A 15,525-nucleotide genomic window follows, 5' to 3' on the forward strand; every position below is an offset into this window, starting at 1 on the left:
TGCTGACAACTGGTCTTTCCAGTCTGGGTAAATAAACAAAGAGGGTAATATCCACTGCTGCTTCTATTTGTATTCATTCTGCACAACATGCACACAATGAAGTTACCTAAACTATTGCCACAACAACAATTGTCTCTCAGTGACTCTTTTAACGTCACTTTGGGTGTGATGAGGTGGAGGTGGAATGCAGTCAGTCGATGTTCTACTATCTCTCAGGTTTATGTTTTAGAGGTTGAGATGACCTCCTTCAACCAACAAACCCAGATTCCAGGAAACATGAAAGGAATTGAGTCATTGTCTATGTTTTTGTGAAAAATTACACTGGTCATTCAAAAAATGTATTAAGTTAAAATAGACCTCACTTTAGATTATCCCACACAAAAATACTTAACTAATGATTACTAAATGGTTTATAATGACCTATATTATACATGTTATGAATTATCTTATTAATCATTAGTGCAAACTTTAAAAATGGTTTATACATGTGTTAATAACTAGCTTACTAACATTTACAAATGTAGGAGTAAAGATTAATGAAGATTATGAATCAACTATTTACTAACCAATTATAAATACTTAATAATTATGATTAATGGTTCTTATTGGTGTTATTATAAAGCACTACCGGACACATTTCTTCAATATTTTAATTGTTAATGTTAAGGTTTTCTTCTGTTGAAGGAGAGGCGGACCAAAATGCAGCATGGTTATTTCGATACATGTTTAATAAAAGATAAACATGAACAATACAAAACAATAAACGTAACGTGAAAACCTAAACAGCCTATTCTGGTGCAAACTAACACAGAGACAGGAACAATCACCCACGAAACACTCAAATAATATTGCTGCCTAAATATGGTTCCCAATCAGAGACAACGATAAACACCTGCCTCTGATTGAGAACCACTCCAGGCAACCATAGACTTTTCTAGACAACCCCACTAACCACAATCCCATAACCTATAAAAAAAAAAACTAGACAAAACACACCACATAAATAACCCATGTCACACCCTGGCCTGACCAAAATAATAAAGAAAACACAAAATACTAAGACCAGGGCGTGACAGTTAAACATTTTTTGGCCCCAGACTTTTGCAAGGGGCGGCAGGGTAGCCTAGTGGTTAGAGCGTTGGACTAGTAACCGGAAGGTTGCAAGTTCAAACTGACAAGGTACAAATCTGTTGTTCTGCCCCTGAACAGGCAGTTAACCCACTGTTCCTAGGCCGTCATTGAAAATAAGAATTTGTTCTTAACTGACTTGCCTAGTTAAATGAAGGTTAAAAAAGAAAGAAGTGTGACAGCCAAGCTTAGTACTGGTCTGTTTGTGTACAGTATAGCACATTATTTTAGGTGATTCTAGAGCAGGGTTGTTCCTGGAGAACTACCCTCTGTAGGTTTTCGCACCAACCCGCAGTTGTTACTAACCTCATGCAGCTGATCAACCAGCTAATTATTAGAATCGGGTGTGGTAGACTAGGGTTGGAGTGAAAACCTACAGGACTGTACCTCTCCAGGAACAGGGTTGGAGAGCCCTGTTCCAGAGAAACAGTAGCACTGCAAGCTTTTTGGAAGAATCTTGATAAACTACAATGCTAGCATACCTTCATATCTTCAATGCTACCAGATATCATAATTTAAAATAACTTGCATGGTTTGCATGGTTTGTCAAGCTTAACTTGTTTGGACACAAAAAAGGCTTGATGATAATGATTAGGGCCCTGACGTTTTCCTGACCATATGACCTGACCAGGAGACACTATGCATATAACAGTAAATTACAGTGCCCCAGAATTTCGAGTTTGTCGTGGTCGGGTCAGTCTTTTGAGGTGTGGGGCTTATGAGGAAAGCCTGTGTCTGACAGTCTCAACTATTTAGTCAAACTGGATGGACTAGTTAATGGGTGAAACAGTAAGCCATTGCCAAGTGTGTGTGTGCGCGTGTGCATGTTGAGCTTTTCCTACATATGCCACACTTCTTGCTTGGTTTCAGTCACTCAGCATTCCTCTTCACCATCCTCTTCTCTGAAGCTAACTCAGGTAAGACTATGTCTATGAGCAAAGACCAGGGAGCTTAGTCCCTCTATACGGAAAATCAATATTTGTGAAAATATGAAATATCTTTTGGCTATATTTTATATTTCAAATTTATTTTGAAATATAAAAAAATTGACCAAACGTATATTGAATATTTACACATATATTAAAAGATGTATTTATTTTCTGTATGTCAAAAGGAATGAAAGGGAAAGGGAAAGGGGAATCACATGCTGCTGAATGTAATGATAATTTACAAGCCTGGTCTCACTAGATGTAACACAGTAAACATAAATCAGGAACTCTCAAATTAGAATATGTTACGTATAGTATGATTACATAAGACAGAGGGTTACTTGTAGGGTGGTTGGTCATGGTGAGTGGGCGTATAATCCAAACATCTAGGAACCCCAAAGGGTGCGGGTTCGAATCTCATCACAACTTCAGCGCTTTAGCGGATAAGTAACTACTTACTAGTTTTTAGCTACTTTGCAACTACTTAGCATGTTAGCTAACCCTAATCCTAACCTTAACCCTTTAACCTATCTCATAACTCTTTAATTTAACCCTAACTCTAAACTTAACCCTTAACCCAAAGCCTAGCTCACATTAGCCACCTAGCTAACATTAGTGTTAGCCCCCTAGCCACCTAGCTAATGTTAGCCACAACAAATTGGAATTCGTAACATATCATATGTTTTGCAAATTCGTAACATGCTGTACAAATTGGAATTGGAAAACAAATCTAGAACCTAAAAGGGTTCTCCGGCTGTCCCCATAGGAGAACCCTTTTAGGTTACAGCTAGAACCCTTGTATGTTCTATGTAGAACCCTTTTAGGTTCAATGTAGGACCCTTTTAGGCTCAATGTAGAACCCTTTTAGGTTCAATGTAGAACCCTTTTAGGTTCAATGTACAACCCTTTCAGGTTCAATGTAGAACCCTTTTAGGTTCAATGTAGAACTCTTTCCACTGAGGGTTCTACATGGAACTCAAAAAGGGTTTTACCTGGAACCAAAAATAGTTCTACCAGGAACCAAAAAGAGGTCTCCTATGGGGACAACTGAAGAACCCTTTTGGAACCTTTTTTCTATGAGTATATAATATGAAATGGGTGACAGACATCCACAAATGAATACATAACATACCATACGAAATGTAACATGTCATACTAATTGGAGTGTTATGGATTTACAGTTTTACTCTATTACGTCTACCCCTGAGTCCAGGTTGAATTTACAGTTTGAGTTGGACTATGACTCCTTCTAGCTCATGTTCAAAGGAGCAGTTGTAAGGCCTGGGGACAACTAAGCTTTAAACACTAGGCTTCTCTGTAGAGCATACAGCATTTTGAATAACTTCAACTCGTTTTGAAGAATTTCACAAACTATCTTGAGAACTAGTTCTGGTGCCATTATTATGAAGCATGAAACATTGCCCTATATTCATTTGCTGGTGGTGTGACGTCTGTAAAAAAATATATATATACATATATGCTCTTTTTTTTAAATCCTCACAGAAGACGCCACCATGGCAAACACGATGGTCATCCAGCAGCCCAAGCCCTTTGTTCAGGCCATTACCTCAAACCAATGGAGCTCCGAAATCTGTGACTGCACCAAGGATATGTCTTCGTGTAAGTGTGTGTGTTTGTGTGTGCGTACGAGCATGTTTGTGTGTGTACATATATTGATCGTCTTTAAACAAGGCCTCTGTTACCGCTCAACTCCATTCAATGGGGGGCAAACTTGTTTCAATCAACAACATAACACATTCGTTTAGAGTTTGAGCTCCCGAGTGACGCAGCGGTCTAAGACACTGCGGTCTAAGATACTGCATCTCAGTGCAAGAGGTGTCACTGCAGTACCTGGTTTGAATCCAGGCTGCATCACATCCGGCTGTGATTGGGAGTCCCATAAGGTGGTGCACAATTGGCCCAGTGTTGGCCGGGGTAGTCATTGTAAATAAGAATTTGTTCTTAATTAACTGACTTGCCTGAATGAATAAATGTCAATAAAAAATTATCCCATGGGTAAATCACTGTCATTTCTTGTCCTCTATCTCCCTTTATAGGTTGCTTAGCATTCTGGTGCTTCCCCTGCTTTGCCTGTATAACGGCGAGGGAGGCTGGGGAGTGCCTGTGTCTGCCCCTGCTAGACGGCTTCGGCCTTATCCCCCCCGCCACCATGTCCCTGAGGGTGGGGATCCGCCAGCGCTACGGCATCGAGGTAAGGACACACAGAACACCATGACCTTGTCTAGAGTCATGACGTTTGGTTTTCTCATTGTTTACTGTTAGCACAAATCAAATCAAAGCAACATTTGTCACGTGCGCCGAATACAACAGGTGTGTGTATACCTTACAGTGAAATGCTTACTTACAGGCTCTAACCAACCGTGCAAAAAAGGTATTATGTGAACAATAGGTAAGTAAAGTAATAAAAACAACAGTAAAAAGAGAGTGAAAAATAACAGTAGCGAGCAGAGGTGGGACCAAGTCATTGTTTTACAAGTAAGTCTTAAGTCTTAGCACTCAAGTACCAAGTCAAGTCTCAAGTCACGACAGGGAAGTCCGAGTAAAGTCTCAAGTCAAGTCTCAAGTCCTAAACCTGAAGTTTTGAGTCCTAAACAAGTCATAATGTGCTCTTCACCAAATGTAATACCAAGAGTAATAGTTAGTATATTACATTTACGCAAATCATAAATGCTTTTAAAAATATGTATATATTTATTACCTTTCCCAATAAACGTTATATTTCCATGGAAATACATGGGCAGACATGAGAAAGACCCCCCCCAACAATAGTTATCGACTATCAAGGATCGTTATGGGGCGCAGTAGACTTGTACACAATCGCCCAACCTTAACACACACACACACACTTTCTCTCTCTTTCTCTCTCTCTCTCTCTCTCTCTCTCTGTGTGGTTACAGTAGGCTAACGTGTGTCAGTGGTTTTAGGAACAGCAGTAACATCAGGCAGGATCTAGGCTACCAACTGCCTAGCCAGTTGTAGCTCAATCTTGGGTGCAATGATCACATTCCCGCACTGACTGACTGTGTGGAAGCTCATTGATTTAACGTTAGGTTAGCCTACATGATACACTAGTAAAGTAATAAAATATATAGCTGTCGGCTATATTAGCCATGACTTTCCGTTCTTTGTGCAGCTTTAAATGTCGAACAAAGTTGGAAATTGTTGCGCCTCCGTCTGTAATTTTCTTCCTGCATGTTTGGCAAGTTGCAATCTGTTTTTTGTTGATACAGCTTCGTATTTCTATCTGAAAATAATAATTTTGGGTATCATCTTTCCAAGGGCTCCATCTGAATTCACCCGCCAACGTTCCTCTGCACTGCAACGCACAAGTTTTTCTCAGCTGGCACAACTTGATTGGCTGCTGTCCGATTCAAACTGTAATCCGTTAAATGAAGAGTTGATGCGCTGCACACTTTTTTTAATAGCATCATTTTTAATATTTGGGCTTGGGGAGGGTATCAAGTCAGGTCGAGTCATAAGGCTCAAGTCCAAGTCAAGTCACGAGTCATTGGTGTTAAAGTCAAAGTCGAGTTGCAAGTCATCATATTTGTGACTTGAGTCTGACTCGAGTTCAAGTCATGTGACTCGAGTCCACACCTCAGGTAACGAGGCTATAACAGTAGCGAGGCTACATACAGGCACCGGTTAGTCGGGCTGATTGAAGTAGTATGTACATGTAGATATGGTTAAAGTGACTATGCATATATGATGAACTGAGAGTAGCGGTAGTGTAAAAGAGGGGTTGGCGGTTGGTGGGTGGTGGGACACAATGCAGATAGCCCGGTTAGCCAATGTGCAGGAGCACTGGTTGGTCGGGCCAATTGAGGTAGTATGTACATGGGATGTATAGAAGAACACGAGTCATAAGGCTTGGCATGCCTTATTTCTAGAGTTTTTCCTGATCACAGGATCTGACCAGGAAAAACTCTGGGCTTTATAGTTCTAGGCCATAATTATTGTTGAAGATGTATTATTTAAACATTTTGTGAAAATAATGCATATGAATACAATGTCCATACAAATTATGTGTATCGCCCAGTTCCTTTGACTATACATGTGAATGTGTTATATCTCAAAATAGTGTACAACTATCAGTCCCTCCATCTCTCCAGTAATTCATGATCAAATCAAATCAAATTGTATTTGTCACATGCACCGAATACAAAAGGTGTAGACCTTACATTGAAATGCTTACTTACAAGCCCTTAACCAACAATGCAGTTTTAAGAAAAATACCTTAAAGTAAAGAAGAAATATAAGTAACAATGTTCACCTCACCTTCTAATCCGATCTCAGAACTCTCCTAACCAGTTCTAATGACCTAAGTTTCAGGAGTACCTGTGGCCCAGACCATTGCCACATTTTTTTTTTGAGTACTCAAACTCTGTTTCAATACCTGCATACTGAGGGTGTTGCCTGTGTACCAGTCTGTCTGTGTTAACATTCCTCTCCTTGCCAATCCTAGTCATGCAAATCAATGAGTTGTAATAATAGAACAAACTGATCGGAGACCAGGCTACTCAAGGATTAATGCATAATGTTCTGAAGATGGCACAGTGCTGAACTCCGATCAGACAGTCTATCTCCGCTAATTGATTAATTGATTAATGTAGTCAATGTTAACTGATCCTAGATCAGGTGTAATGTGATGTATCTCTGTCTCCTCCCTAAAAGGGCACCATGTGTAATGACTGTGTCTATTCATTCTTCTGCGGGCCCTGCACCTGGTGTCAAATGTCAAGAGAGATGAAGACCCGCCTCCAACCAGTCACTCTCATCAACCCACATGTAAGATAAGGACAGACCTCGTTCTTCCTCATCCTCTTCTTCGTCATCATGCACCATCATCATCATATATCCCTCCTCTTCATCCTCTTCCTCCTCCACCTTCATCATAGTCATTAGACTAATAATAATCAACATCATCATCATTAGACTCGTATTAATGGAATAGTAACAATACCAAGCCTGCACTTTCTACTACAGGAAGCTGCTGATGGGAGGACGGCTCATAATAATGTCCGGAATGGAGCAAATGGTGGATTTAATACCATCCCATTAATTCCGCTCCAGCCATTACTACGGGCCCGTCCTCCACAATTAAAGGGCCACCAATCTCCCGTGTTTTCTATCCTCTGTTGACTCTTCTATCACCGATCACTGCCACCAAACTCATCACCATTGAACGTCACACACGTGTACACCTGTACTGTGAGCCACCCAAAACTGTTCTCCATTCTGTTTCAAGCAGGTCTGCAATAGTATCCTGTTCTTAGGTTTTTCACGTTCACTTCCACCCGGCTGACAGCTGAAATAGTTTACTCTGTATCTGTAAAGGCCCTTTAGATTTTTTGGGGTGTGTGAAAGATGAATGAATATGTGTGTATAAATACATTTCCAAAACCCTTTTGAAAACTGGACCTTTTTATCTACCACTATACGAAATGTACAAAACATGTGCAAATGTATTGTAGAAACATATGAGAGAAATAGGTGTGACACATTTCCAAACAACAAAACATACATTCAGATATATCTTTCATGTTTGCAGTATAAATGTATCTTAATTAATGGTGAATACATGATTAAAAGATGAGTGCCTGTCCTGTCTCTGTGACGTTAATACAGAGGATACTGTATTTCACTGATCTTTAGTGAGGGTGTTAAATCTTATGCAAACCACACACATGCAAATAGTGACTGTTCTATAATTTAGTTCCTGAATTATATGATTTTTAATGCCACCTCTGGTCTGGAGATACCTATCACAAACCTGGATACAGCCAGGCATAGCTGTCCATTTCAGGTGAGTATATTTTATTAAGAGTCATAATTCAATAAAACAGGACTTAGATTGAACATGCCCCACTACTAGAATTATAGGGTGCAATGATTTGTATTTGATGGGGAGACTTATACATAGACTACATAGACTTATACGTTTTAACATCAGATTAATGGTGATTAATGGTTAATGGTTCAGCAAGTTGGCATTGGGGGGTATTTCATATTTGGCAGGAAAAAGTAACAATCCATTGATGTTTGTTGTTGCTTTTTGTTCAGGTTCTTTGTCCTTAGTCGAGTGGCCAGCCGGCCAGTCACCATGGCAACGAGTGTGATAATCAACAACCAGCATTCTCAGCCTCCTCAGCCCCAGACACCAGCTTTCATAGCTGTCCACTCTAACCAGTGGAACACTGGCATTTGCGACTGCTTCGACGACTTGCAAGTCTGTGAGTCTGTCTGTCTATTTGTTTGTCCATTTATCCAATGTCCAGCGAATCATTCACATTTCTCTGCAAAAATGTTGAATTCAGAGTTCACTATTTATTTACATTGTTCACTATTCATTCACATTTACATTGTATTTCGGAATACCTTGTTAAAACATTGTTTTATAAAAAGCACATATGTTATACATGACATTGTTCCGTTTTGACTAACGCCGTGCTTGGAATATTTTGAGACATCAATGGAGTATTATAGCCCATACACTCAGGTCCATAAATATTTGGACATAGTCCAAGTTATTATTACTTTAGCTGTCTACCACAGCATATTGGAGTTCAAATTAAATAATGAATATGAGCTGAAAGTACATACTTTCAGCTTTAATTTGAGGTATGCATTTACATCCAAATCAGGTGAATGGTTTTCTAATTACAGCACTTTTTATTTGTGCCACCCCCCTTTTTTAATGGACCAAAAGTAATTGGACAATTGGCTGCTCAGCTGTTCCATGGCCAGGTGTGTGTTATTCCCTCATTAGTTCATTTTCAAGTAAGCAGATAAAAGGTCTAGAGTTGTGTGACATTTGCATTTAGAATCTGTTGCTGTTAACCCTCAATATGAAGTCCTAAGAGCTGTCACTGCCAGTGAAGCAAGCCATCATTAGGCTGAAAATCAACAAACCCATCATAGAGATAGCAAAAACATTAGGTGTGGCCAAATCAACCATTTGGTACATTCTTAAAAAGAAAGAACACACTGGTGAGCTCAGGAACACCAAAAAGACCCGGAAGACCACGGGAAACAACTGTGGTGGATGACAGAATAATTTTTTCCCTAGTGAAGAGAAACCCCTTCAGTTGGCCAGATCCAGAACACCCTTCAGTAGGTAGCCGTATCTGTGTCAAAGTCAACAATTAAGAGAAGACTAGTAAATAGAGGGATTACCACAAGATGTAAACAATTGGTAAGCATCAAAAACAGGAAGACCAGATTAGAGTTTGTCAACAAACATGTAAAAAAGCCTGCATAGTTCTGGAACAACATCCTATGGACAGATGAGACAAAGATCAACTTGTACCAGAATGATGGGAAGAGAGAAGAGTTATGGAGAAGTGAAGGAACTGCTCATGATCCGAAGCATACCACCTCATCTGTGAAGCATGGTGGAGGGAGTGTTATGGAGAAGGGAAGGTACTGCTCATCATTAGAGCATACCACCTCATCTGTGAAGCATGGTGGAGAGAGTGTTATGGCGTGGCCATGTATGGCTGCCAATGGAGCTGGTTCCTTTGTATTTATTGATGATGTGACTGCTGACAAATGCAGCAGGATGAATTCTGACGTGGTTAGGGCTATATTATCTGCTCAGATTCAGCCAAATGCTTCAAAACTCATTGGACGACACTTCACCGTACAGATGGACAATGACCCGAAGCATATTGTGAAAGTAACCCAATACTTTTTTAAGGCAAAGAAGTGGAATGTTCTGAGATGACCAAGTCAATCACCTGACCTGAATCCAATTAATCATGCATTTCACTTGCTGAAGGCAAAATTGAAGGCAAAATGCCCCAATAACAAGCAGGAACAAACAGCTGCAGTAAAGGCCTGGCAGAGCATCGCCAGGGAAGAAACATCAAGTGATGTCTGTCGGTTACAGACTTCAGGCAGTCATTGACTGCAAGGGATTTCCAACCAAGTATTAAAACTCACAATTAAATTTATGATTATGTTAGTTTGTCCAATTACTTCTGAGCCCCTAAAATTGGGGGGGGCTATGTATAAAAATAGTTATAATTCCTACACGGTTCATAAAATTATTTTGACAAAACCATTAAATTAAAGATGAAAGTCTACACTTAAAACAGATCTTGATTGTTTCCTTTCAAATCCATTGTGGTGGCGTGCAGAGCCAGAATTATACAAATTCTGTCACTGTCCAAATACATATGGACCTGACTGACAGCGTTACTAGCCACTAATCAAAGTGAGTGAGATAAGTGTCGTAATCAGTGTTAACAGATCTCTTCCCTGACCTGCACTTTGCGACCCTATGATCAGGCTGTTTTGCCTACTGGTGCTTCCCCTGTTTCGCCTGCACCACCACCTCAGAGTTCGGAGAGTGTTTCTGTCTCCCCATGCTGGACGGATTATGTTCCTCCACCCAGCTGGTAGGGGTGCCAACCTGCATTCCTCCTGTGTCCATGTCCATGAGGGTGGCTGTACGTACCCGCTATGGCATTCAGGTGGGTTAATGAATGTCAATCTGAACGCCTGAATAAAGAAACTAGACAAGGAAGATTGTTAGGGTAGGCCTACAGACTGTGTAAACGTGAGGCAGTACACACAACACAGCAAATCAAAAAACATGTTATTTGTCACATACACGTGTTTAGCAGATGTTATTGCGGGTGTAGCGAAATGCTTGTGTTTCTGGCTCCAAAAGTGTAGTAATATCTAACAAGTAAAATCGAACAATACACACAGATCTACAGTAAAGGAATGGAATTAACAATATATAAATATTTGGGCTAGCAATGTTGGAGCTGCATAGAGTAAGATACAGAAGAATAGGATAGAATAAAGTATATACATATGAGATGAGTAACGCTAGATATATAAACATTATTAAAGTGGCCAGTGATTTCAGGTCTATTTATATAGGGCAGTCACCTATAATGTGCTAGTCATGGCTTTTTAACAATCTGACCTTGAGATAGAAGCTGTTTTTCAGTCCCTCGGTCCCAGCTTTGATGCACCTGTACTGACCGTGTCTTCTGGATGATATCGGGGTGAACAGGCAGTGGTTCGGGTGGTTGTTGTGCTTGATGATCTTTTTGGCCTTCCTGTGACATCGGGTACTGTAGGTGTCCTGGAGGGCAGGTAGTTTTCCCCCAGTGATGCGTTGGACAGACCGCACCACCCTCTGGAGAGCCCTGCGGTTGCGGGTGGTGCAGTTTCCGTACCAGGCAGTGATATAGCCTGACAGGATGCTCTCAATTGTGCATCTGTAAAAGTTTGTGAGGGTTTTAAGTGCCAAGCCAAATTTCTTCAGCCTCCTGAAAGCTTCTGTCCAGTTAATGCAACAGCCCGGTAGTCAGTGTAATCATACAGTATCCCAGGTTTGAAACCTCTGCTGATACCTCATTGCAAGTAAATACAAAATCCTGGGTGGAACATTGCCAGAATCAGGCAGGAATAAGCAAGAAATCCAAGAATCATCCAAACTGGGATTTCTAGAAAAACAGGGAATTTTGGGATCATAACCCTGTCTATATGTGTGTTCAGGGTGACATGACGGCAGACTGTGTGTACTCCACCTTCTGCAACATCTGCTCCTGGTGCCAGATGGCCAGGGAGATCAAGAGACGCAGACAGACCTTCACCGTCATCAACGCCCAGCCCACCATGCTGCCCGGTCAGCCCATGTTGATGGCCTCCCAGCCTGGGGTCATCACATCTCAGCCTATGATTACCTCTGCCCCTCAGGCCATCTTGAGCACTAGATTCATGTAACCTTTGACCCAAGACACAGAAACCACACTGGGTTAGCCACGCCCTCTGGTGGTGATTTCATAGAGGTGATGTAATGGAGGTGATGCACAATGTATAAGACTTGAGGCATTGGAATTCATGTCAAATCTTGCACATTTCCAGCATTTACTGTACATAAGGATAGCTGTGAAATGTAAGTATCTACTCTTTTAACTATGTCAATCAACCAATGCAGATTGTTATATAATAATGAACATTTGGTGGGTGCCTATATTGGTCCTATTTCATATGTGCAAGTGTGTATTGTATGCATGTGTGAATTGGAAATGTATTTTTTGCATATCCCAACTCCCCCTGAGACACCCTCTGAGAGCGGGGTCACGGCCAGGGTCTGCCATTATCAACGGCGACCCTGGAGCATTTAGAATTAAGTGCCTTGCTCAAGGGCACATCGATTCACACAATGTGACGTAAGTAAGCCTTCTGTTACCTTGAGAGCCAGACAGTTATTAATGTCTGTGGATAAGGCCAGTATCAGAGGGAGAGAGAGGGAGGGAGTGAGAGAGAGAGGGAGTGAGAGAGGGAGAGGGAGAGTAAGAGAGAGAGAGAGGGGAAGGCTGTAGCCCTCTCTGATAGGACTGTGCTAACAGTCACAGTGACTCATGTTCATCATTAAATGTTTATTTTTATACTGCTGTGACCTCCCTCCCTCTGACTTTCCAAAACAGTAAAGGACGTTACTGTACTTTAGGGAAGAGTGGAGTCCATCTCTAATGTCATGGATGTAATGTTGAATATGTTACAGTATGGTCCTACTGCATTTAAAGATTAAAACATCATCTACACAAAGATAATGTTAATGTGTAATGTTGCTTTGCCTGAAACGTGTATATTCTCAGTTAAACTCAATAAACATTTATCAAAAACAAGGATTTTCCAGTCTGCTTATGAAAATGTTACAATATAAACAATTTGACAATATATTACGCATCAAGAAACTGTCAGTTAACAAGCTCACTCCAGCTTGGTCTTTCTCCTGGAGCTCTTGCAGCACAGTCTGCTGCAGACAGAAACTGAGGCCCAGAGAGAAGCCCCGCTGAGGGCCAGGAGCAGCGTCGCCACATCCAAGCTGTGGTTGGAGTACCAGGACATGCTGTAGGCTTCGGTGTGCAGGTGGGATGACGTTCCTCAACACGTCTGCTGAACGCTGCATGGAGAGCAAGTCAGCAGCAGAGGGGAAGTGACATTTGAGCAGGTTGGCGTACCGATGGTTAATAAAGAAATATTGCGCCACCACACTATAGACATAATGCAACACATTTCTGGTTCTCTACAGGAAGTCCATGTGGTCAGAGAGATCTTTGCCCGACACGGGGACGTAGGACAGTGGCGAGGGGGCAAAGGCGAAGTGACCCTCTCCCGTGTTGATCCAGGGCAGGTTGAAGACCAGAAGGAGACGGAGGTAGTTGGCCAGGAGGATCCCTGTGGGCAGAGCAGGGTGTCAGCACCAGGTCAAACTGAGCATCCCAGAGCCGAGCCATGAACGCTGGATCACCATGAATGCTGGATCATCTGCGCCAGAACGTCCGCTCTGACGCAGATATTGTGGCCTGTCGGCTGCATGGATGTGATCTCGTACTGATTGAGGAAGGACCGCAGGAAGGGCGGCAGGGTCCGGATTCCCAGAATCGTTTGCAGCATCTTGTCGTGGAAGTTCTTGTCCACCTCGTCCTCCAGCATGAGGGCGGTGATGGAGCTGTAGAGAGGGAACTTCTGGGAGATGTACCAGCTCTTGGCAGAGCGCAGCACGGTGAGGTCGTGATCTCGGGAGTGGAGCTCATGGAGGATGACCTCCATGTTGACCCAGTGGCTGCCATCCACCGGGACCACCAGGATCTTCATACTGCAGGCGCTACAATGGCAACCATTGCCGGGCGATAGAAGCAGGAAGTAGAGGGCAGCCAAGAAAGGAGATGTCACTCTTATAATCATAGCTGTCTGTGGAGAAGTCATACAACAGATATGGAATTGATTAAGGAGGTGAAATCCAACACAATAAATAAAGAATGTGTAAAACAGAGCCAGCTCTGATGTGACTCATGTTTTGTTTTTTTTGTATTTATTTAACCTTTATTTAACGAGGCAAGTCAGTTATTTACAATGACGGCCTAACGGTGAACAGTGGGTTAACTGCCTTGTTCAGGGGCAGAACGACAGATTTTTACCTTGTCAGCCCGGGGATTCGATCCAGCAACCTTTTGCGCTAACCGCTAGGCTACCTGCTCCATGTGAGCTAATGCGAGCTAGTACTTTAGACGAGACTCTACAATACTTATTAAAGTGTGGTAATGCATCAACAAACAAAGTGTTGTATTATTTAATACAACTCAGAAAGCAGGCTACTGAAATACCATTATAGCCCAACTTCACTAAAGTCCATAGTGAATTTCAGTTTAATGAACCTTAATAACACTGCCCTGGTAACAACACAGTTAAGGCAATATGCTCTACAGAGGGGGCATTGTATCATATCGGTCTGCTTGGTCTGCTGGAGCCAGAGGCAGGGGACTGGAATATTAAGTAGTGAAAGGCTTCATGGATCCTGATCCATGACATGTAATATAAAATATAGACTTGCAAAGGTTACATGTAGAACAATGAATATATATATATATATCAATCTGAGTTCCCAATCTCCACACATACACACGCTCTGTTCTTTGCAGAGTGCAAGGGTAGTGTTGCAGTACTCTATTTGCATTGACAGAGGTACAGATGGTTTGATACACTGAGTGTACAAAACATTAGGAACACCTTCCTAATATTAGGTTGCACCCCATTTTGCCCTCAGAACAGCCTCAATTCATTGGGGCATGGACTCTACAAGGTGTCTACAGCGTTCCACGGGGATGCTGGCCCATGTTGACTCCAATGCTTCCCACAGTTGTGTCAAGTTGGTTGGATGTCCTTTGGGTGGTGGACCATTCTTGATAGACACGGGAAACTGTTGAGGGTGAAAAACCCAGCAGTGTTGCAGTTCTTGACACCGGTGCGCCTGGCAGCTACTACTCACCTTCCAACAGGACAACGACCTTAAGCATAAAGCCAAGACAACGCAGGAGTGGCTTCGGGACAACTCTCTGAATGTCCTTGGGTGGCCCAGCCAGAGCCCAGATTTGAACGCAATCTAACATCTTTGAGACCTGAAAAAAGTTGTGACGCGACGCTCCCCATCCAACTTGACAGAGCTTGAGAGGATCTGCAGAGAGGAATGTGAGAAAGTCCGCAAATATACAGTAGGTGTGCCAAGCTTGTAGTGTCACACCCAAGAAGACTTAAGGCTGTAATCACTGCCAAAGGTGCTTCAACAAAGTACTGAGTAAAGGGTCTAAATACTTAGGTAAATGTAATATTTAAGTTTTTTTAATATAAATTTGTTTTTGCTTTGTCATTATGGGGTATTGTGTGTAGATTGATGAGGATATATATATTGTTTTATCCATAATGCTGTAATGAAACAAAATGTGGAAAAAGTCAAGGGGTCTGAATACTTTCCGAATGCACTGTAGGGCCAGAGAACTACACAGACAGTGAAACATGGACAGACAGTGACACATTCAATACCGCCTTGCACACTCTTGCCTGTATCTAGCTGATCTAGGGTAAAATCATTTGTTCAACAGTTGCAAACAAGTGTATCTATTGGACAAATTCTGGTATG

The 15,525-nt window shown here is 41.8% G+C and overlaps 2 protein-coding genes across 2 annotated transcripts; both read left to right on the top strand.

Moving 5' to 3' along the window:
* The first annotated feature begins 1,904 nt into the window (after positions 1-1,904).
* Positions 1,905-8,274, top strand: LOC112259907 (cornifelin homolog B). Its single transcript, XM_024434599.2, has 5 exons — positions 1,905-2,045; positions 3,561-3,677; positions 4,115-4,269; positions 6,753-6,866; positions 8,142-8,274. The coding sequence occupies exons 1-5, from the start codon at positions 1,973-1,975 to the stop codon at positions 8,154-8,156; spliced, it is 474 nt and encodes a 157-aa protein (XP_024290367.1). The 5' UTR covers positions 1,905-1,972; the 3' UTR covers positions 8,157-8,274.
* LOC112259906 (placenta-specific gene 8 protein) lies at positions 8,180-12,733 on the top strand. Its single transcript, XM_024434598.2, has 3 exons — positions 8,180-8,311; positions 10,371-10,555; positions 11,598-12,733. Exons 1-3 carry the CDS (start codon positions 8,182-8,184, stop codon positions 11,823-11,825), a joined length of 543 nt encoding a protein of 180 aa, XP_024290366.1. The 5' UTR covers positions 8,180-8,181; the 3' UTR covers positions 11,826-12,733.
* The last annotated feature ends 2,792 nt before the right edge of the window (positions 12,734-15,525 follow it).

Source organism: Oncorhynchus tshawytscha, linkage group LG10, assembly GCF_018296145.1.
Source record: "Oncorhynchus tshawytscha isolate Ot180627B linkage group LG10, Otsh_v2.0, whole genome shotgun sequence".
In the NCBI taxonomy this organism is placed as follows: domain Eukaryota; kingdom Metazoa; phylum Chordata; class Actinopteri; order Salmoniformes; family Salmonidae; genus Oncorhynchus; species Oncorhynchus tshawytscha.